Source organism: Protomyctophum bolini (assembly GCF_963924005.1).
Source record: "Protomyctophum bolini genome assembly, chromosome: 1".
In the NCBI taxonomy this organism is placed as follows: domain Eukaryota; kingdom Metazoa; phylum Chordata; class Actinopteri; order Myctophiformes; family Myctophidae; genus Protomyctophum; species Protomyctophum bolini.
Window position 1 is genome coordinate 256,697 of NC_137862.1, and position 24,804 is coordinate 281,500.

Here is a 24,804-nt window from a genome sequence, read left to right on the forward strand (position 1 = left end):
TGCGAGTTAAGTGGTAATTTTGCTACGAGGTGGCAGAGCTGGTGCTACAGAGTGTGTTTCCCCTGTGAGAGTTTCCTTCTGGAGGCACACAGTATGCAGGGGCAACTCAGTATGCAGGGGCAACTCAGTATGCAGGCCAGGGGCAACTCAGTATGCAGGGGCAACTCAGTATGCGGGCCAGGGGCAACTCCTCATGATCAGAGGTAGTTCACAGTATGCAGGGGCAACTCCTGCATGAACACCAGAGGTAGTTCCACAAAGCTCGTTCAACCCAGATTCGGCTCCAACAAGGGGTTAAATAAATGTAGCTCCTATGCCACTAAAATGTTGCAAACGCCCTACCAACAGCCGTTAAGAAATGTGAATCCACAGACTCCTTCAAAACCACTCTCAAAGAGCACTTACAGGCAGTTGCAATTTGAAACTGGCCCCTGCTAAAAAAGTCCCCGCCGTCCCGTCCCCCCATATATATTTTTTTAAACTGTGTATATGATGATTTATTTTGTTGCATAGAAGTGTATAAATCAATCAAATACAAAGGATGTGTCTAAAGCCAGATTTATACTAGTGAGCGGTGTCGCTCGCCAACAAGAACTCATCATGGCTCCGGGGTCCTGTCCAGGACAGGACAGGGGGTAAGGAGGACAGGGGGGAAAGTTTACCGACTCAGAGGAGGACAGGACAGGGGGGTAAGGAGGACAGGAGAAGGACAGGAGGACAGGAGGAGGACAGGACAGGTAAGCCTAAGGGAAAGCTTACCGACTCAGGTGCTTTGACGAAGATCTTGGTGCGTCCCAGCTGGTACTGATCCTGGTCCATGTTGACGGAGCGCAGCAGATGAAGGACTCCTTGTTTCTCGTCCCCTCGCCACGCGGGCCACGACTCTGTGGTTAGGATGGCATACCTGAGGAGAGGAAGGAGCAGACCTAGTTTTGTTCTGCTTTTAACTGTGTTCTTGTACTGTTTTTAACCTGTACAGTGACCTTTTAACTGTGTTCTTGTACTGTTTTTAAACCTGTACAGTGACCTTTTAACTGTGTTCTTGTACAGTTTTTAAACCTGTACGGTGACCTTTTAACTGTGTTCTTGTACAGTTTTTAAACCTGTACGCCGGTGACCTCGAGTGTCCTGAAAGGTATTATTATTATTACAAACAAGAGCTCTTTATACATGGACATCATGTTGGACTAGGCTGGACATCATCGGTGAACAGTGTTGGGACGTAACGTAACGTAAATAACGCGTTACAGTAACGCCGTTACGTTCGGCAGTAACGGTTGCTGTAACGCGTTATTTTTTTAAATTCAGTAACTTGTTACCGTTACTACATGGTGCGTTATTCCGTTACTCTTCCGTTATTTTTCATGTAGTCTCGATCGGGGGAGAATGAGAAGAACTGTCATGCTTGCCTTGCGGGAGAGAAGGGGGAGGAGGAGTGTGTGTGCGTTTGTGTGTGTGTGTGTGTGTGTGTACACTACACGTGGTGATGCGCAAGTTTGTTTACTCTGACTAGTGTCATGGCGGCGCCCACATCGCAAATGGCTATATTCCTCCTTATTTCCTTCAGCTGCTCCAATCCAGCACAAAGTACAGTCAAAGTAAGTTGTTGAGTGCCAGCAAATTATGATGATCCCATTCCCACCGGCTATACCACCGTGTGTTTGTTTATGTCGGTCGCGCGTGCGCGTGTGTGTGTGTGTGTGTGTGTGTGTGTGTGTGTGTGTGTGTGTGTGTGTGTGTGTGTGTGTGTGTGTGTCGTGTGCGCCGTGTATGCACATCATGTGAGCGAGCTAGCGAGAGAAAAAAAGAGAGAGAGAGAGAGATAGAGAGAGAGACACTGAAAGAGGCTGCGCGTGTGCGTTCGTGTGTGTGTGTGTGAGCGAGAGAGAGAGACGGACAGATACTGAAAGAGACTTTGCGCGTGTGTTTGATTATCAAATATTAATTCTGGTTTTGGTCTTACTTTGTTTATAAATCCAGACTCAAATTAGTATTGCCACCACCACCAATAAGAGCAGCTACTATCTCAGCCTATCTGCACAGTATACAACATTCACTGGAGCAGTGGAAATGGAACCCTCATGTTGTTGGTTGTAGCCTACTTGTATTTAGTTGTTTGCTATAAATATGTATTGATAGCCAGGCCTACATAGCATCATCAAAATCACCACCAGTCCCCCCTGCTATTGGTATATTATTATCACTGTACTGAACTGAAGGCATGAATGAATGGCCTGGAAGTGGGAGCCCGTTTTTCTTTTTGAGTGGTGCAACCACTCTATTATAGACAACTATGTGTGTCCCTGGTTGGCTGGCTGTGTCCCTGGGTCTGAGCACGGAAATAGCATATTTTCTCCACCAAGTGTTTTGGATGCGGGGCGGCTCGCCGGAACCGGCACCGGCGAGCCGAGCCGAAAAGTAACGGAAAAGTTACTTTTTGAAGTAACGCTTTACTTTTTGGTTTAAGTAACAGTAAAGTAACTAAGTTACTTTTGAAATGATGTAACTAGTAACTGTAACTAGTTACTTTTTAAAAGTAACGGTCCCAACACTGTCGGTGAAGTCAAAACCAAAAACGAACTTTTGAATCAGAATCCTCATTATTGTGTCATCACAGGTGGGTGAAATATGTTTTTGTGCATAGTTCCAAGAAACAAAAGAAAGTGAAGAAGAGGGGGGGGAGTTAGGAGATCAAGGCAAGTAAGAAAACACACACGCGCACAGACTCTGTTAGCTAATTCACAAACGGCACAACTGCAGGGTCTCTCTTATCTTATTTACAGGCTGTACAGCCGTACAACCAAGGAGGGGTCTCTTTCTTTTCCACAAGAAAAATGAGTTTGCATAGACGTTCGACAAAAGTCGAATGCACCAGGGACTCGAACCCACAACCCGCTGCGGTGGTGGTGGGCAGACACTTCACCACTGTGTCACCACCCGAGCAGCCTTGGTTGCGAACGCAGTGAGCACTTACTATGAGACCTAGCAGATCATGTTTGTGCGTGGGCGGCGCCCATTGGTGCCGTCAGTCACTTCTGACTGATACGTCTTTTTATGCCCTGACGTCACGGACCTGGCAGGCGACCGGCGCGGAGTGTGAAGGCTGGGTGTGCAGACTGGGAGGTGAAGACGGGGTTTTTTCCCTTGCCCCTTTAGAAGCAGTTACTAGTAACGCGAGTAAAAGTCCGCGGTTTACGCCCGTTGGAAACACCGGAGTCACCGGAGTGACAGTAAGCCAGTGTCGAGCCCAGGGGGTCCTGGGGAGCGTTCCTCCCACAGTGCCTCTCGTCTGAACGGCGCTGCAACTCAACGTTGTCTTTCGAAGAGGAAGCAGCCGAGCCGGCGTGGCTTGAGAGGAGCTGTAGGAACTACGGAGGGTTGCACTGGCTGTTGGTGAGCTACACGGAGCTAACAGCGGGGCTAACACCACTCTACAGTACCACACACAAACAAATACACGCACACACACGCACGCGCCAGGACTTGTGCCTTGTTTCTTTTCCTTTCTTTTGTTTGGTCTACACGAAATCCCGAAGGGGGGGTTTCTTTGTTTTGGTTCCACAACAGTGGTGCATGGCATCAGGGTTACCGGTATTTTGCTTATGGTGAAAACCTGACATGAACTAAACTGGTGCTTTATGTATGTATTAACTGAACTGCGGCTGATTTCTAATACAACCCTTAAACTGCCTTTATTGTGTCTTTGCAATGATTGACTGGTTGAGTTTCAATAAGGGTTTGGAAAGGTACTGATTTATTATATATACCCCGAGCTAACAGGTAGGTCGCTGTATTTCATACAGTGACCTTTGTAGGGTTTCTCCCTGGGACCAAAGGTTATTTGGGGAAACCGTTACAGTCTGTGTGTCCCCCCTTTGTGCCCATATATGGAGCTGAGTGATTTGTTTGTGATTGATGCAACACACTCCATATTTGGACGTATAGCTGCTTTGGGGACTCCTTATATGGTTATGGCTAAGTTAAAAACTTAACTTAAAAATAACTTAAAAACTTAACTTAAAAAAAACTTAACTTAAAAAAATAATAACTTAAAAATAAATCTTAAAAAAACCCAAATATGTACGAGCTGCGTTCGCTTCCCGCGTTTGCGCGTCTTACTGGTAGTTATGCTTTTTAAATCTCATTTCTCTCATATTTACTACAGTAGAAACAGACAGAAGCAGCATTGAGCCCGTTGCAGGAGAAGGGTCTCTTGTCACACGGCCTGTCCCCCCACCGCTGCCAACACTAACATTCACAAAGCACTTCCTGATTGCCTTCAAAGGCCAGCCCTGAAACAGAGCATGGAGTCACTTGGCCTCGCTCTGACCTGCTGACGGGACAATGGGCCGATAGCAGCTACTGTCACTTTGAACCTCTAGAAATGTCCTCTCTCTTCTTTTGTGGTGGTATAATAGTGGCGCTCAATGTGCATTGGGAGGGCGGGGGGGTTCTATGGACGGTGGGGGGGGGTGCTTAGAGTATATATGAATAGAGAGGCCATAGTGGCCGAATTTGGTATTGCAACAAACACATGAACGCGCTGGTCCGTTGACTATCATTGTGCACGTTCACGACGGACGCGTGCTCGTGCGCGTTCATGTGTTTGGGGCCCAATCACTATTGCAATCCATCCCAGAATGCACTCTGTTCCTACCCGGGAAGGAGGAGTGAAATCGCCTCATGCGCTTTAGAGCAACTTAATGCAAGTGGATGGGAGGAGAACGTCTCTATTCATGTATACTCTAAGGTGGGGTGTCATACCTATAACACAAATCTTATATGGGAGTCTTTGACACAGAATATTTCCAGGTGGGGGGTTTCTGTAGCCAAATGCATATTACTGTGGGGGTTCCTTGTTATGAAAACATTTGAAAGCCACTGCGGTATAATTTATGGTACCTGGTGAGGAACTTCTTGAAGATTCTGCGGTAGGCGTAACCAGCACGCCTCACTCTGATGTTCTCCTTCAGACCCAGGTATTCCACCTGGTGCTTCACTCTGTGGAGACATGGACAGATGGTCAGGATGGGTGTTGTTGACCAGCTTCTGTTTGCCTTAAAGCTGACTTAGCCCCGTCCGAGTTGTAACCCAATAGAGCGTCGCAGTCCCGCCCCCTTTCAGAACGACGAGTGGCCCAGGAAATGATTCTCCGTTCATTATCTCCATAGGCTTTTCAAAAAGTATTTTTTTAAAGACGGTTACGCCGCGGACAAAGCCAACTCGGATCGTGACAAATCATGACAACAAACACAATATTTTGTGCCGATCAAATCATTTGAAAGAAGAAAATAAAGGCCCAGGATACAACACTATTTGTTTTGTTTTTCTTCTTACTAATTATTCGATCGGCCCAAAACATTGTAATTATTGTCATGATTTGTCACGATCCGAGTTGGCTTTGTCCGCGGCGTAACCGTCTGTAAATAAATACTTTACTAATACTAATAAATGCCTATGGAGAAAATTAATGGAGAATCATTTCCTGGGCCACTCGGGGGAGGGACTGCGACGCTCTATATGGACAGAATCGTAAGAAACGTCAAACCCGAACTCATCCATGCCACCCAAACACGGTGAAATAGCATTTGTGTGAGATGGGGTTGAGTAGTAGGGTATCTGCAAGTGTTTTTAATTACAAATTGAATGACTTGTAAGACCTTTTTTTAATACCTCAAAAAAAAGGAAAATAATTATGCTATTATTACTGGAATTTAAAAGAAAAGCAAATGGTGTGGCCGGCTGGGAATCTAACCGTCAATTAGGTAATACTGTTAGTATCAACATTTTAATCATTAATCATTTATTTCATTTATTTACATCGACTATTTTCAGCTATTTGTACGGGGGTCCCTGGCACAAAACCTTTTCAGATGGGGGTCCCTGGCACAAAACATGTTCAGATGGGGGTCCCTGGCACAAAACATGTTCAGATGGGGGTCCCTGGCACAAAACATGTTCAGATGGGGGTCCCTGGCACAAAACGTGTTCAGATGGGGATCCCTGGCACAAAACATGTTCAGATGGGGGTCCCTGGCACAAAACATGTCCAGATGGGGGTCCCTGGCACAAAACATGTCCAGATGGGGGTCCCTGGCACAAAACGTTTCCAGATGGGGGTCCCTGGCACAAAACATGTTCAGATGGGGGTCCCTGGCACAAAACATGTCCAGATGGGGGTCCCTGGCACAAAACATGTCCAGATGGGGGTCCCTGGCACAAAACGTTTCCAGATGGGGGTCCCTGGCACAAAACATGTTCAGATGGGGGTCCCTGGCACAAAACGTGTTCAGATGGGGGTCCCTGGCACAAAACGTTTCCAGATGGGGGTCTGCAGCTAAACACATGCATGTGGTCCTTGTTTGAGCACATGGAGCTCTCACTTCCTCTGGGAGAGAGGGGGGTATTCCAGGTTATTGTATGTAAAAGATGTTGTGTTACTCTATCTTTTCCTTAATGCAGCCAGGCTTCCTGTGAAAGCGGCGGTTCCTGTTAATTAAACAAGGCAAGCCGAGTCCTGGTCTCACAACAGGAAGTCCATTAGGCCCGTGAACAATACAACACACGCCTGGGTCGGCACGGTGCTGGAAAGGGACCCGGTACTTTACAGTGTTGGAAAGGGACCCGGTACTTTAGGGTCTGGGTCAGCACGGTGCTGGAAAGAGACCCGGTACTTTTAGTTGCCGTCGGACAGAAGCCGTTTATCTCCATATTCTAACTGTTCGTGTATTTCGTAAATGAATCAACGCCCTACGTGATTAATGAATGATTAATAAATGAATCAATGCCCTACGTGATTAATGAATGATTAATAAATGAATCAATGCCCTACGTGATTAATGAATGATTAATAAATGAATCAATGCCCTACGTGATTATCACACAACAGTAGCAGCTCCACAAGCTGGAAACGCAGCGCAAAGTGGCACGTTTTGAGCTCGTTAGATATTGCTTCATTAGATATTAGATATTGCTTCATTAGATATTAGATATTGCTTCATTAGATATTAGATATTGCTTCGTTAGATCTGATACTGCTGCTATTTTTTAATTAGAATCCTGAAAAGTAACAGTTTTTGGACATATGAGGTTTCCACCCGACAGCTCAAATACGTTTTTATGTACTTTTGCCTTTAGGCAGAGGCAAGCAACCAGGTGCTCAATGGAGACGTGCAGGTATAAACCAGGTATAAACCAGGTGGTCAAAGGGAGCGTGCAGGTATAAAATATGTAAAAATAGTAAAAAGGTGCTGCTGGATCAATCAGGATAAGTCATAAAGACATCGCTTGAAAAAACAGTACAGTACAGTACAGGGGCCACCCGGGGACTCACACACGCTAACTCTGTCATTTCTCAACCTTTTCGGACGTGGGGCGGCCCGCCGGAACCGCACCGGCACCCTGGGCTCGTTCCTGTGGAAGTTCCCCAGGGACCCCCACACAGAGATGCACCACTCACTTCACACGGGTGTGATTCTTTTTCAAGTAGGCCTACTTTTACTTTACTTGAATATTTCCATGTTTTCATACTTTATTCTACACCCCTACATCTCAGAGTATTTTTACATCTTTAGTTACTACTGTAATTACTTTGCAGATTTAGATTATTATTACGAAACAAACATTAATCATTCCAGCTATTTGAAAATGGCAGATCTGCAAGCTCACAACGTGTCACGATGCGTTGTGAGCTTGTAAACCAGATTATTGGTACGGGTCATTGTCAGTCATGTTCTGTGTATAAAAAAAATATTATTATGTGCAATTTGAGTTTACAAAGGTTTACCAAGGCGCAGTTGGAGGAAACACATCGACTCACTGGCCTTGGAACGCCTCGGAATCCCCCAGGAGGAAGACACTATTATGTTGCTCTGGTGAGGGAAGTCTGGAGCTCTCTGGTGGAGCTGTTGCCCCCGCGACCCGACTACGGATAAGCGGATGGATGAAAGGAAATGTAATCCTAGAATCAGAACTCACCGACTCTCCTCCCAGTCCTTGGGCTTCTTGGTCTCGTTGGGTTTGATACATCGGATGTAGTGTGGAGTACATTTCATCAGCGTGCTCACCAAGTCGTTGGCTTGTTTCTGAAAGTCAATAGTCGAGGGTAATCAACCCAGAGCCAAAAGCCATTACATTTCCACCCATAGGGGTGACATGACATTGTAATTGGCTAGCTCACCCATAGGGGGCGCAACAGATGCAAAACCTTTAGCCGTTTGTTGCAGAACTCACCTTTATCTTGCTGCCTGCCGTCGTGGGTCGGCCTTTCTTCTCAGCGTTGAGGTTGTCGGGGAACAGCGCCCTAATGAAAGGGCTGTAGAGCAAAGAATACATAAAGAATTACAAAAAATTGCTATTGCACTAATACGACGAAACTCTGTCCACAGCAGGTAGAAGTTTTATGGAGGCCACGAAGGTTAAGTTCGCCGGGTTCTCCCCCCTCAGTGTGGTGTTCACCTCAAAAGGTATAAAATTATTACAAAATCACCTGATCGCAGTTATTTGAGATAACCGCAATTAGTTTGCATAATGTTCAGAATCGTTTCCATTCATCTATCAGGCAGAATCCTCTAATCTACACATTTTACTCAAATGTTGTGTTTTCTTTGTAAACCAACGCCGTAGCCCTACTTGGTCATACTACAGCTCCACGCAAAAGCATCACAAGTAGTAGATTGGCTACTTGAATTTGAATCCTGAAAAGTAACCGTTTTGGACATATGAGGTTTCCACCAGACAGAGACAATGTAACCGTTTTGGACATATGAGGTTTCCACCAGACAGAGACAATGTAACCGTTTTGGACATATGAGGTTTCCACCAGACAGAGACAATGTAACCGTTTTGGACATATGAGGTTTCCACCAGACAGAGACAATGTAACCGTTTTGGACATATGAGGTTTCCACCAGACAGAGACAATGTAACCGTTTTGGACATATGAGGTTTCCACCAGACAGAGACAATGTAACCGTTTTGGACATATGAGGTTTCCACCAGACAGAGACAATGTAACCGTTTTGGACATATGAGGTTTCCACCAGACAGAGACAATGAGGTTTCCACCCGACAGACAATGTAAATTCATCTGTTGGAAAATTGCGGAATAGCCGATCTACAAGCATACGCATTGTGAGCTTGAGATTCCACTATTTTTATTTTGTATATAAAATGATGAAGCAGCACATTATTTATTTAGATTATTAGCAACGGCCATTGTCAGTCAATTCGTTGTATATTTAAGTTATTTGTCATATCTGCCCTGTATGTTTGTACAAAGCGTAAAAGGCAAACGTTTGAAATGTCAATAGTAGGCCTATATATAATGTCTCAACATTCTATGTCTAAGACAAGTTAAATGTATTATTTACATTGTTTTATTTGATGACCTTGTTGCCCTGGCATGTGGCCTTCGTGCCATCCTAAATCAGACCACCAACCAAAGGCCAAACTGTGCTCTTCGGTTCACAGATACATAAACACCACATAAAGTGGTGAAATAAAAACAGAGTATCTGCACTGCAGGATCTCTGAATGAGTGCATGGAAATGGTAATACAGTAAAAAGTATGATTAGTAATAATAGCTGTACCAAGAATAGTTTCCAAAGCAGCGTCATGCCGCGTACCAACAGAGTTGGCTGGTTTGAATAAACAGAACCAAGTGGGGACGACCTGGCCAATGAAAGTGAAGAATAAACGACCTGGCCAATGAAAGTGAAGAATAAACGACCTGGCCAATGAAAGTGAAGGAGAAGAGTGTGTGTAACTGTAATAAGGCACGTAAAAACCCACTTCCCTCAGGCTGTCCAACAGGCTGTCCAACAGCCTCCATGTTGTTATTACAACAACATGGAGTCAAATAAAACATTTCAAGCCTGGCTGATTTTCATTCCCATGCCTCGTAATTGTCACGGGAGGTCTTAATAAGGGGGATAATGTTTGTCTCAATGTTGTTATTTTTAGCCTGTACACATAACACTCTCTCTCCTGTACCCACATTCCTTTGTGCTGCCGGTCAGAATGTAACAGATACTCGCCAGTATTCCATGACCTCAGAGGGTTCTGCTCAAACCCATGCAGAGAAGCAGAGAAGCAGAGAATCAGAGATTCAGCGCTGATTTTGAGCTTCAGAAATGACTTCCTTTGTTGTACCACCAACACATTCACAAATGCCCGTAGGCCTCTGTCACGGTGCGGGTTTAACACAACATGTGATACTTGAATAATGTTCTCTCCGAACTGGAAGTTGTGCATCGCTGAAGAAACACCCCTGCTTTCAACATGCAACCTGGACTCTGTATTTTAAAACTGTCATTTTTAGAATCTGATCTCAGGTCAGAATGGGGGTTAAAACAAATACATTGGCCTTAAAAGGAGCACCGTTTTCAACCTAATCTTCATATTATAATTAGTCCTCACTAATGCTCGTTATAACAGGATACCAGTGTTGTCTACTCTGTCTGTCTCAGAGGAGGGCTGTGGCGTATCAGTGACATCATCAATCCAAACTAATAGAAACGACAGCCATTCTTAACATGCTATAATAGAAGCCATTGTTCTCGTCTTAATAATAATAGGAATAAACGACCAACCCAGCCCATGAAAAAGGGCGTTGAGTTAGTCGACCAGCAGAGAATCATTGCTTTGCATTGCAAACGGAACTTGAAGCTCTTAATAAAAGACATCCAGACATAATAAAAGCCCAGCCGGTGCTGAATTCTCCTCATAACCTCCAGCTGATCAGTGGTGTGTTTAGAGTGAGGCTCTGAGGAATGAGGTCCGCTTCCTTCCTCCCCACTGCCTCCTTTATGTAAGGCCATGCAAACGCCTTTGTGCGCACGTGTGTGTGTGCGCACACGCGCGTGTGTGTGTGTGTGTGTGTGTGTGTGTGTGTGTGTGTGTGTGTGTGTGCGCACACGCGTGTGTGTGTGTCTGCGATTGTGTCCGTTATGTCCTTGAGCATGTGCCTTTGAAGACGCTAAAAAAAGAAAAATCACACAAAAGAGTTTTGGGTGTTTGGGACGTCCTGGGTGTTTGGGACAGATGGCTACATTGAAGAAACCACCAGAACAGACCAGACTGCTCAACACAGTGGCTCCCCAGGGACACTGCGCCTGACTGAGCAGGCACCACAAAACACATCTTCGGGAGGGGGCAAGGGGTACGGTACAGTGCAGGAGGGTACGGTACAGTGCAGGAGGGTACGGTACAGTGCAGGAGGGTACGGTACAGTGCAGGAGGGTACGGTACGGTACAGGAGGGTACGGTAAATCAGGTAAAGGGATATTACGTACATTTAGCTGCTCTGCATCAGCTCACTGAGGTAAAGGGATATTACGTACATTTAGCTGCTCTGCATCAGCTCAATGAGGTAAAGGGTAGATACGTACATTTAGCTGCTCTGCATCAGCTCACTGAGGTAAAGGGATATTACGTACATTTAGCTGCTCTGCATCAGCTCAATGAGGTAAAGGGATATTACGTACATTTAGCTGCTCTGCATCAGCTCAATGAGGTAAAGGGATATTACGTACATTTAGCTGCTCTGCATCAGCTCAATGAGGTAAAGGGATATTACGTACATTTAGCTGCTCTGCATCAGCTCACTGAGGTAAAGGGATATTACGTACATTTAGCTGCTCTGCATCAGCTCACTGAGGTAAAGGGATATTACGTACATTTAGCTGCTCTGCATCAGCTCAATGAGGTAAAGGGTAGATACGTACATTTCGCTGCTCTGCATCAGCTCGATGAGGTCACTGAAGAGGACGTCACGGTTTCGCTCACAGAAGCCTTCAGCGTCATACGACACCTGCGGAGGGGAGGAGCCACACAAAGGTCACTAAAGGTCAGCCGCTAAAACCTGATTTATACATCACCTTATGACGGTGTGTCACACAGCGAAAATAGACAATCTACTAAATAACGTTTTTTTTGCCTATGGTGACGTGCCCAAAACAGGGACGGCACGTATATCGGTTAATAATTAAAGAACAGGGACGGCACGTAGATCGGTTAATAATTATTGAGGCCGGTTTCCAAACCCAGGTGTTGTGGATCACAGCTCTACAACAATATTCCTTACGAAGAAGCAGAGGATATAATATATATAACAAGTAAGACGCGGGAAGCGAACGCAGCTCGTACATATTTGGGTTTTGGACGTATAGCTGCTTTGGGGACTCCTTATATGGTTATGGTTATGGCTGAGTCATGGTGACGTAACAGCGGGACACAGACACACAGACAGACATGATCTGCTAGGTCTCATAGTAGGTGCTCACTGAATTCGCAATAATATAATAAGTGCATACGGTAGGTAGATATATTCCTTACGAAAAAGCAGAGGATATAATATGTATAATAATATAATATAATAATAAGTGCATACAGTAGGTAGATTGATCAATGTTGTTTCTTCTGCAGTCTGACCACTCAGGACCGTTAAAATCATCGGCACCACTCCAAATACCCTGTTCAAACCACTCCCTTCCAAATACCCTGTTCAAACCACTCCCTTCCAAATACCCTGTTCAAACCACTCCCTTCCAAATGCCCTGTTCAAACCACTCCCTTCCAAATACCCTGTTCAAACCACTCCCTTCCAAACACCCTGTTCAAACCACTCCCTTCCAAATACCCTGTTCAAACCACTCCCTTCCAAACACCCTGTTCAAACCACTCCCTTCCAAATACCCTGTTCAAACCACTCCCTTCCAAATACCCTGTTCAAACCACTCCCTTCCAAATACCCTGTTCAAACCACTCCCTTCCAAATGCCCTGTTCAAACCACTCCCTTCCAAATACCCTGTTCAAACCACTCCCTTCCAAATACCCTGTTCAAACCACTCCCTTCCAAATACCCTGTTCAAACCACTCCCTTCCAAACACCCTGTTCAAACCACTCCCTTCCAAATACCCTGTTCAAACCACTCCCTTCCAAACACCCTGTTCAAACCACTCCCTTCCAAACGCCCTGTTCAAACCACTCCCTTCCAAATACCCTGTTCAAACCACTCCCTTCCAAATGCCCTGTTCAAACCACTCCCTTCCAAATACCCTGTTCAAACCACTCCCTTCCAAATGCCCTGTTCAAACCACTCCCTTCCAAACACCCTGTTCAAACCACTCCCTTCCAAACACCCTGTTCAAACCACTCCCTTCCAAATACCCTGTTCAAACCACTCCCTTCCAAATACCCTGTTCAAACACTCCCTTCCAAACACCCTGTTCAAACCACTCCCTTCCAAATGCCCTGTTCAAACCACTCCCTTCCAAATACCCTGTTCAAACCACTCCCTTCCAAATACCCTGTTCAAACCACTCCCTTCCAAATACCCTGTTCAAACCACTCCCTTCCAAACACCCTGTTCAAACCACTCCCTTCCAAATACCCTGTTCAAACCACTCCCTTCCAAATACCCTGTTCAAACCACTCCCTTCCAAATACCCTGTTCAAACCACTCCCTTCCAAATACCCTGTTCAAACCACTCCCTTCCAAATGCCCTGTTCAAACCACTCCCTTCCAAATACCCTGTTCAAACCACTCCCTTCCAAATACCCTGTTCAAACCACTCCCTTCCAAACACCCTGTTCAAACCACTCCCTTCCAAATACCCTGTTCAAACCACTCCCTTCCAAATACCCTGTTCAAACCACTCCCTTCCAAATACCCTGTTCAAACCACTCCCTTCCAAACACCCTGTTCAAACCACTCCCTTCCAAATACCCTGTTCAAACCACTCCCTTCCAAATACCCTGTTCAAACCACTCCCTTCCAAATACCCTGTTCAAACCACTCCCTTCCAAACACCCTGTTCAAACCACTCCCTTCCAAATACCCTGTTCAAACCACTCCCTTCCAAATACCCTGTTCAAACCACTCCCTTCCAAATACCCTGTTCAAACCACTCCCTTCCAAATGCCCTGTTCAAACCACTCCCTTCCAAATACCCTGTTCAAACCACTCCCTTCCAAACGCCCTGTTCAAACCACTCCCTTCCAAATACCCTGTTCAAACCACTGCCTTCCAAATAAAACGTCTCAGTAACTGTTTCTACCTCCAGGCTGACCTTGAACTGTAATTGCACTGTTTTGTCACTGTCCTGTGTATGTAATAATAATAATAATAATAATAGTGTATGTAAGACTGAGCGTGCTCTGAGCAAAATAAATGTCATTGTATTTATACTCTGTATCTACTGTATACACATGACAATAAACCTGAACCTGAACCTGAACCTGAACCTGAACCTGAACCTGAACCTGAACCTGAACCTGAACCTGAACCTGAACCTGAACCTGAATAGACATGGAATGTTCCAGACCCCCACTAGACCCCCCCTCCCCCCTGTTCCATTATGTTACGAGCCATTAGGCCTGAGGCATGTGTACCAGGCGGAGACGGGCACACATCTGGAGCACGCATGGGACACAGTGACCCATAGCTCCAGATGTACAGTAGACATGTACAGTATGGGACACAGTGACCCATAGCTCCAGATGTACAGTAGACATGTACAGTATGGGACACAGTGACCCATAGCTCCAGATGTACAGTATATTCTATTATACAGTTCAGGGGCATAAGGTGTAATCAGCATTAAGCAACGGTTTACGTTTTTAGACAGACAGACAGACAGACAGACAGACAGACAGACAGACAGACAGACAGACAGACAGACAGACAGACAGACAGACAGACCTTGCCAGCGTAGTGGTGGATGATGAATCCTTGGTTCAGACAGACAGACAGACAGACAGACAGACAGACAGACAGACAGACAGACAGACCTTGCCAGCGTAGTGGTGGATGATGAATCCTTGGTTCAGACAGACAGACAGACAGACAGACAGACAGACAGACAGACAGACAGACAGACAGACAGACAGACAGACAGACAGACAGACAGACAGACCTTGCCAGCGTAGTGGTGGATGATGAATCCTTGGTTCAGACAGACAGACAGACAGACAGACAGACAGACAGACAGACAGACAGACAGACAGACAGACAGACAGACAGACAGACAGACCTTTCCAGCGTAGTGGTGGATGATGAATCCTTGGTTCCAGCTGTTGAAGTGTTCGTGGTTGTTGATGCCGACGCGGAGCTTCTGCAGCATGGTCTGGTCGGCGCCCTCGCCCACGGCGTGCATGGTGGCGCACACGTCGTCCAGGATGCTCATGATGCCCAGCGGGTTCTGCAGGGGTCACCGTCAGAGAGGCGTTATTAATAATAATAATAATAATAATAATAAAACTTGTATAGCACCTTTCATGACATGAAATGCAGCTCAAAGTGCTTTACAGAACAATGGAGAATAAAAGAAAAGAAAAGCAAGGCATAAACATTAAAAAGCAAGCAGTAATGCAATACAGTGAGGACATGAATAACAACAAATAAAAGATCAATTAAAAGCAATGTTGTAGAAGTGGGTCTTGAGCTGAGCTTTAAAAATGTCTACAGAGGCTGCCTGACGAAGGTACAGTGGGAGCTTGTTCCATGCCGACGGCCCGTAGAAGCAAAAAGCTGCTTCCCCGTATTTTTTAGTTGCCATTTTTTTTTTGGCAAAGAGAGCAGGCCAGAAGTGGAAGACCTTTGGGACATATTTAGGCAGGCAGTCATGTAGGTAGGAAGTAAAATTATTTTAAAATCAATCCTAAAAACAGTTTCAATTATAGGGACGCCCTTGTAAAAGGCATTAGTCTAAGACAGTGGTTCTCTAACGTTTTCATTATAGGGACCCCCTTGTAAAAGACATTAGTCTAAGTCTAACATTTTAATTATAGGGACCCCCTTGTAACTTCTTGCACTTCTTCCCCGTTTTCTTGGAAAAATAACACGATGGGAACTACTGTATGCACAAGAAGGAATTTCACACACCTTTTTACTTGTAAAATTGTGATGTGGCAATAAAGCTGATTGTGATGTGTGTAACCAGATGGACACTCTCAGAGTTACAGAGTTAATGTGTGTAACCAGATGGACACTCTCAGAGTTACAGAGTTAATGTGTGTAACCAGATGGACACTCTCAGAGTTACAGAGTTAATGTGTGTAACCAGATGGACACTCTCAGAGTTACAGAGTTAATGTGTGTAACCAGATGGACACTCTCAGAGTTACAGAGTTAATGTGTGTAACCAGATGGACACTCTCAGAGTTACAGAGTTAATGTGTGTAACCAGATGGACACTCTCAGCTATAAGCTATAAGAGTCCATTTCGACCCCACTTTGAGAAGCACTTGATCTAAGAGGGATATATCACTTAAATCTATCCATCACTTATATTAAGCCTGTTGTCAAACCGTTTCAGAAAAGGGTCAAGAATAATGAAAATATAGCCAATCAAACCGACCAGAATGCACAATCTTCATGAATAGGGATGCCAGGTTGAAAGTGGTGAGCCAACTTGGTGTTTACAAGTTGTGCCCAAGTTAGTCTAATCAATGACCTGGCCAGTCAATCAGTAAGCATGAAACCATGTCAGTTTAATTCTAGATGCCTTCACCTATCAACACCTTCACCTATCAACACCTTCACCTATCAACACAGATGGTGTTAATCTTTTCTACCGTTTTCTAAGTCGCACTTTTTCAGAAGATTAACAACTCCCACAGCTGCAGATAGATGTCCTATTTTGACAATATTATTGATAAAACATAAATGCAGGTAAATGACTGGATGCCAAATGGTGACTGCACAGTGCACTAGTATGGCCATGTGATGTCATAGCAGTGGTTAATGATTGACCAATCAATGAGGACCAAACATACAGAGCTGCCCTGTTTGGCTAGCCTCTGTCCAAGGCTGATACATGCTCTACAGAGGACACAGTGGCTGCAGTGTGTGTGTGTGTGTGTGTGGGCTTAACTCACAGAACACAAGTCTCTGTTGAAAAGCAAACCTGTCATTGGTCAGTTTCCCAAACAAAGGGCCACGGAGTAAATATCACTAGGTTTCTAAAGTTTCCTACATAATGTTTCTGAAATGTTCTAAACAAATTGTCGAACAGTTTTCACATGCATTTCTGAAATATAATATTTCGTAGCATACCTCTCAGTTGGACAGTAAGTATAAACCATCGATCATGAGAGATATTATAGATCAATGAAAAGCAAAACATTACCTATTTACAAGTTCAGAACGCACCGCATTATGAGCTTGTAGATCAGCTATTATTTCAAACTTTCTTTGACACCGACTTATCCGTCAAATGTTTTGTGTTTATTTACCACTTTGCTCTCGACGAGGTCACAGTGGCTGCAGTGTGTGTGTGTGTGTGTGTGTGCGTGCGTGTGTGTGTGTGTGCGTGTGTGTGTGTGTGCGCGCGTGTGTGTGCGTGTGTGTGTGTGCGCGTGTGTGTGTGTGTGTGTGTGTGTGTGTGTGTGTGCGTGTGTGTGTGTGTGTGTGTGTGTGTTTACCACTTTGCTCTCGATGAGGTCACAGACAATCTTGTTGTTGAAGTACTCAATGGCCGTCCACTTGATTCCCTCCTGAACGTACTCCTCCTACAATATATAATATATATATACATTATATCACTATATATACTACTATTCCTCCTACAATATATAATATATATATACATTATATCACTATATATACTACTATTCCTCCTACAATATATAATATATATATACATTATATCACTATATATACTACTATTCCTCCTACAATATATAATATATATATACATTATATCACTATATATACTACTATTCCTCCTACAATATATAATATATATATACATTATATCACTATATATACTACTACTCCTCCTACAATATATAATATATATACATTATATCACTATATATACTACTACTCCTCCTACAATATATAATATATATACATTATATCACTATATATACTACTACTCCTCCTACAATATATAATATATATACATTATATCACATTATGATTCCCTCCTGAACGTACTCCTCCTACAATATATAATATATATACAATATATCACATTATATATGATTCCCTCCTGAACGTACTCCTCCTACAAGCACATTATATCACATTATCAAAGTAATACGATTTGTCACACACGTTACCGCAGTGAAATTTGTTCTCCGCATTTGACCCATCTCTGAGCAGTGAGCTGCAGCCAAGGAGCGCTGAGCTGCAGCCGTGCCGCGCTCGGGAATCATTTGATTAGTAGATTTGACCCCCCAATCCAACCCTTTGATGCTGAGTGCCAAGCAGGGTCCCATTTGTACAGTCTTTGGTATGACCCGGCCGGGGATCGAACCCCGACCTCCCAGTTTCAGGGCGGACACTCTAACCAGAAGGCCACTGTCTGGTCGTTTACATTATGTTTGGGTCAGAATGGAATACAAGTACAGAGAGTACTGGAACGACACAATGCTGAAGAAAAGAAAGGTTTACTGTACCTCTGTTTACTGTAAAGAAAGGTTTACTGTACCTGCTCAGCTTTTAACGTCAGCTCAATGAAGATCTGCTGCAGCTTCTCATTGACGAAGTTGATGCAGAATTGCTCAAAGCCGTTTTTCTAACAGGGAGGCACATATTATACAGGGATCAGACACAACAATCAGACAACACAGGGAATACGGTCACTCGTTTCTTCAGAGCCACAACCTAATTCCTGAAAACGAGACTCTTTAAATGCAAAAATGCCCTTTCGGTCCAGAAAAGGCTTGATGAACTGGAAATGACGTGTTTTGCGGTTAAAGTGAGTTTGAAGCAATTCCAGTAGATGATGCTTCGCTGTGACATCACAAATAAACCCGACTACCCGAGTCATCTTTATTCTAGTGGCATTACAGCAAGGAATGTACTATTACAGGAAGGAATACACTATTACAGGAAGGAATGTACATGCCATACACACAGTAGCTTTCAGTTTGATGACTGATGGGAGGATTGAGATCTCTTGCAATGATGTAGAATCTGTTCTAAATCAGCAGTGGAAGAAAATGTACTTAAATGTTTTACTTACACGTGTGTGTGTGTGTGTGTGTGTGTGTGTGTGTGTGTGTGTGTGTGTGTGTGTGTGTGTGTGTGTGTGTGTGTGTGTGTGTGTGTGTGTGTGTGCGCGTGTGTGTGTGTGTGTGTGTGTGTGTGTGTGTGTGTGTGTGTGTGTGTGTGTGTGTTAAACCTACCCTGGATGAATAAAGGTTAACAAACAGAGAGATATAGATATGATTAATTATCACCGAGACTTACTTGGAATATTTCGAATCCATAAATGTCCAGAACTCCGATGTTCATCGGCTGCCGGTCCTTCATGGCTTTGTTGATCGACTGAAACCCAATTAGGAACATTATTATATAATATGAACCCATTGTAGATATACTTATATTATATTATATTGTAGATACAACGACCCCATCAAAGCTCATCATAATGCATTTAGTGTTGGGTAGATTATGTCTCTGTTGTAACAATGCTTCTTGGCGATCACTGTTATACCGCTGGAAAGTTCCGTTTCATTCCCTTTTAACCCATTTTGTGGCGGGAACCCCTTTTGGTGTTAGCATTATGTTACGCTTTAGCTATTGAAAAATAGCAGATCTACAAGCTCATAGCGCGCCACCGAGTGGCGCGCTACGAGCTTGTAGGTCTGCTATTTTTGAAAAATCGTGAAAATGTGGTGGAAATCTTTGAATATATATTCTTTCAGAGGGAACGTTTTTAACTCAAATCTTTGCTTCTGAGGAGGTCCCTGGAACAACATATTTTCAGATGGGGGTCGGCGGCCAATTACATATAATTTTGGGGGTCCTTTGTCTAAATGGGTTAAACGGTGCCCCATTTAGGGAAGAAGATGGATGTGTTGTGTGGGGTGAGCAGTACAGATGGATGTGTTGTGTGGGGTGAGCAGTACAGATGGATGTGTTGTGTGGGGTGAGCAGTACAGATGGATGTGTTGTGTGGGGCGAGCAGTACAGATGGATGTGTAGTGTGGGGTGAGCAGTACAGATGGATGTGTTGTGTGGGGGAGCAGTACAGATGGATGTGTTGTGTGGGGTGAGCAGTACAGATGGATGTGTTGTGTGGGGCGAGCAGTACAGATGGATGTGTTGTGTGGGGTGAGCAGTACAGATGGATGTGTTGTGTGGGGTGAGCAGTACAGATGGATGTGTTGTGTGGGGTGAGCAGTACAGATGGATGTGTTGTGTGGGGTGAGCAGTACAGATGGATGTGTTGTGTGGGGTGAGCAGTACAGATGGATGTGTTGTGTGGGGTGAGCAGTACAGATGGATGTGTTGTGTGGAGGTGAGCAGTACAGATGGATGTGTTGTGTGGGGTGAGCAGTACAGATGGATGTGTTGTGTGGGGCGAGCAGTACAGATGGATGTGTTGTGTGGGGCGAGCAGTACAGATGGATGTGTTGTGTGGGGTGAGCAGTACAGATGGATGTGTTGTGTGGGGCGAGCAGTACAGATGGATGTGTTGTGTGGGGCGAGCAGCACAGCTGGGTAAGTGGGTTGCGCTCATGAAAAATGCAAAACAAACGTATTCTGCTGTTGCTATTATTGACTCTTCAAATGGGCCACGGTTTAAAAAGGGGAAAAGAAACAGGCCTTACAACGGTATATATAGAGGAAGCATGATTAGCATACCAAATCTCCATGACACACACGACACACATCCAGTCATACATACATACATACCTCTACTAAGTAGTCAAAGACACGCGAGTGCAGGGCCTTGGAGAGCGCGTCACGCGTGTAACACGCCTGCTCCACGTTCAGCGTCACGTCGATGGACTCCTGCGTGTTTCCCCACTTGCTGTCCATCTTTCTGCTGGTCAGTTTCTCCTTCAGACGCTTCTGGTCGATTCCCAGCAGGAAGGCGGGGAAGGCCAGGACTGGACAAAGAAGAGCACAAAATTAAGCAGGAAAAACTATTACTCAGGACAAAGTGTGCAATACCACAGTAAGGGCTGTATTTTGCGTGTCTTAAGTACCAGGTTTTATTCCCCAACTTCAGTAAACTAAAGACCTGGAGGCGTGATCAATGCTCTTTGGCCACTCAGAATAGCCAAATGGAGAATACAGCGCGCTCCATCCACTGGGTTAGGCCTGTGGAAGAGGCTCGCCCAGCCCAAGGATCATTAGTCCTAACCTGGCACCGACATCGTCCCACGAGAGCTCCTCCCTGCATTATTACACTGACTCACTTCCCCTTGAAGGAAATGGCTCTACGGCCTGCAGTCCAGCAGCGTCTGGGAATGCATCACAATGCAGTGCAGTATAGCCTGGGAATGCATCACAATGCAGTGCAGTATAGCCTGCTTTGGGGAAGTTAGCATGAATAGCATAATGACTAGACCCATCTGTCAACTGTGAAGCTGGGGGCGGGGCAGGGGCCATATTTAACCCATTCTGAACGGGAACCCATTTTGGTGTTAGCATCATGCTATGCTTTAGCTATTGAAAAATATCAGATCTACAAGTTCATAGCGCGCCACCGAGTGGCGCGCTATGAGCTTGTAGGTCTGCTATTTTTGAAAAATCGAAAAACGACTGACATTTTTTAGAATCTGATCTCGGGTCAGAATGGGTTAATCAGACCAGTGTGTGTCCAGTGGAAACCTCGTATGAATCTGATCTCAGGTCAGAATGGGTTAATCAGACCAGTGTGTGTCCAGTGGAAACCTCGTATGAATCTGATCTCAGGTCAGAATGGGTTAAAGCGGAGCTGAATCATTTGTTCTGCAGAGTGTGAAGACGAGGCTGGATAGGATGTGTGTATAAGAAGCTTATTTGTTGTCTAGGGGAAAACGTTCCGTGCATTTCAAGCGTTTCTTGACAAAAATGATGAATATTCAGCTGAGAATACGTCATCGTTGTTGTGCGAACGGGCGGCGCAGCCAAGACTAAATGAGCCATAACACACACAGGAAGTTGAGACTGGAGGGAACAGGAAAGGCAGAGATTACAGAGCGCTGGTACTCTGTCTGCACACACACCACAATGTGGCTTTGTGGCCTCAGGCCTGGCAACCCACAACCTGGCAACCCACAACCTGGCAACCCACAGCCTCACATACGTCACTGGGCCACTCAGGGAGGTGCACAAAATGGTACAATTTGGTACCAATTGATTTCTGAAAATCAATTATTGTATTAAAATCGATCATTTCGATTAACTGTTGCACCCGTAATATTTACAGTACAGATCTCGTCAGAGAACTAAGGAGGGCAGTGTGACAATACCAAGTGTATAAAATAATCAACGACTAATCGTAATTGGAGGTAAAAGTTTGAATTAATCGTGATATTGATTTGAAGCCAATATCACCCAGCCTCAACTCTTGGTGCATCTGGGAGTCATCTAAGGACACATACATTCCTCGCTCTCTCCCTGCCTCCCTGAAGTTGATGTTTCCAAGGTGCAGGACTCCAGGGTTAGGGTTAGGGTTAACCTAAAAGGACTAGTGAACTGTTATCGCTGTATAATTGAAAGTGTCTTAACTGGCTGTATCACAGTGTGGTATACGGTAACACGACCGCTCAGGACTGCAACAGGTTGCAGAGGACCGTTAAAACAGCAGCTAAAATCATCGGCAGCACAGAACTACCCAGTCTCCACAACATCTACACCACTCGCTGTATGAAAAAAGCCCACAACATCATGGAAGACACCAGCCATCCCAGCAAACACCCTGTTCAAACCACTCCCTTCCAAAGAACGCTACCAGAGCATCACATCTCGCACCAACCCGTCTCAGTAACAGTTTCTACCCTCAGGCAGTCAGGCTGCTGAACAGCTGACCTTGAACTGTTTTGTCACTTCACTTTGTCTTTTTCTTGCAATATAGAGGTTTGTTTATGTCCTGTGTATGTAAGACTGAGCGTGCTCTGAGCAAAATAAATTTCATTGTATTTATACTCTGTATCTATACACATAAACCTGAACCTGAACCCTAACCCTAGTTATCTAAGGACACTTACATTCCTCGCTCTAGTTCCCTGCCTCCCTGAAGTTGATGTTTCCAAGATGGAGGACTCCAGGGTTAGGGTTAGGGCTAACCCTAAACCTAACCCTAAACCTAACCCTAAACCTAACCCTAAACCTAACCCTAACCCTAGTTATCTAAGGACACTTACATTCCTCGCTCTCCACGGCGGCATAGTTCCCTGCCTCCCTGAAGTTGATGTTTCCAAGATGGAGGACTCCGGCCACGATCTGCAGCACCAGGAGACGGTCTCCCGCCGAGATGCCGATCACTTCCATGGCGTGCTGGAAAAACAACGGAGAAAAAACACGTTGAACCGGGGGCTACGTTATGTGTTTACATACTCTCACAGTGCCGAGTCAAACGTCCTTTAATTACTCCCCTTGTGGTTTTTTACTTGGTAAACAGAAACAGGTGGAGGTGGTATTTCTGAAGAGGAAAATGTTAAGAGGATCTGGTAGAAAGACCCTGTAACTGTAACGGGTAAGAGAATGCTTTGTTGACGCCTGAGTGAGAGCAGAACCACATCTGAAGAGCACAGGGGGAGTTAAGTGGGAGGTTAATACGATTTTTAACCTGACGATCCATAGGATTGGAATGTTGTTGTTGTTGTTGTTGTTAATAAAGTGGAGAAATACAGAAGTGAGTTGCAAGCCCTTTCTTTCTAAGTTATTTTACTGTTTGTTCGTGCTGCGTGGGCTCAGCACCAAGATAGGGGGATGTGCGTGAAAACCAGGGCACTGAGTGGCGCACTACGAGCTTGTAGGTCTGCTATTTTTGACGACTGACATAGAAACATAGCTTTTTCAGAAAACTGTCAGGATGTAGAAGACATTGTTTGAATCTGATCTCAGGTCAGAATGGGTTTAAACAGAGCAAAGGATAACAACATACCACAGTCTCCTGATAGTCACTGTAATAACAACATACCACGGTCTCCTGATAGTCACTGTAATAACAACATACCACAGTCTCCTGATAGTCACTGTAATAACAACATACCACAGTCTCCTGATAGTCACTGTAATAACAACATACCACAGTCTCCTGATAGTCACTGTAATAACAACATACCACGGTCTCCTGATAGTCACTAATAACAACATACCACAGTCTCCTGATAGTCACTGTAATAACAACATACCACAGTCTCCTGATAGTCACTGTAATAACAACATACCACAGTCTCCTGATAGTCACTGTAATAACAACATACCACAGTCTCCTGATAGTCACTGTAATAACAACATACCACAGTCTCCTGATAGTCACTGTAATAACAACATACCACAGTCTCCTGATAGTCACTGTAATAACAACATACCACAGTCTCCTGATAGTCACTGTAATAACAACATACCACAGTCTCCTGATAGTCACTGTAATAACAACATACCACGGTCTCCTGATAGTCACTGTAATAACAACATACCACAGTCTCCTGATAGTCACTATAACGGTCTCCTGATAGTCACTGTAATAACAACATACCACGGTCTCCTGATAGTCACTGTAATAACAACATACCACAGTCTCCTGATAGTCACTGTAATAACAACATAACACAGTCTCCTGATAGTCACTGTAATAACAACATACCACAGTCTCCTGATAGTCACTGTAATAACAACATACCACAGTCTCCTGATAGTCACTGTAATAACAACATACCACAGTCTCCTGATAGTCACTGTAATAACAACATACCACAGTCTCCTGATAGTCACTGTAATAACAACATACCACGGTCTCCTGATAGTCACTGTAATAACAACATACCACGGTCTCCTGATAGTCACTGTAATAACAACATACCACGGTCTCCTGATAGTCACTGTAATAACAACATACCACA

At 44.6% G+C, this 24,804-nt stretch overlaps 1 protein-coding gene across 1 annotated transcript in view; it reads right to left on the bottom strand.

The window, feature by feature from the left end:
- Nucleotides 1-24,804, bottom strand: part of myo1ea (myosin IEa) — a 96,388-nt gene that overhangs the window by 16,602 nt on the left and 54,982 nt on the right. The window contains exons 9-19 of the mRNA XM_080768899.1: nt 23,101-23,233; nt 20,660-20,856; nt 19,208-19,285; nt 18,444-18,530; nt 17,431-17,517; nt 15,039-15,206; nt 11,728-11,813; nt 8,233-8,314; nt 7,978-8,084; nt 4,903-5,001; nt 760-904 (exon numbers count right to left, since the gene is read on the bottom strand). Coding sequence (XP_080625025.1) covers nt 760-904; nt 4,903-5,001; nt 7,978-8,084; nt 8,233-8,314; nt 11,728-11,813; nt 15,039-15,206; nt 17,431-17,517; nt 18,444-18,530; nt 19,208-19,285; nt 20,660-20,856; nt 23,101-23,233 — 1,269 coding nt within the window. The remainder of the gene's footprint in view (nt 1-759; nt 905-4,902; nt 5,002-7,977; nt 8,085-8,232; nt 8,315-11,727; nt 11,814-15,038; nt 15,207-17,430; nt 17,518-18,443; nt 18,531-19,207; nt 19,286-20,659; nt 20,857-23,100; nt 23,234-24,804) is intronic.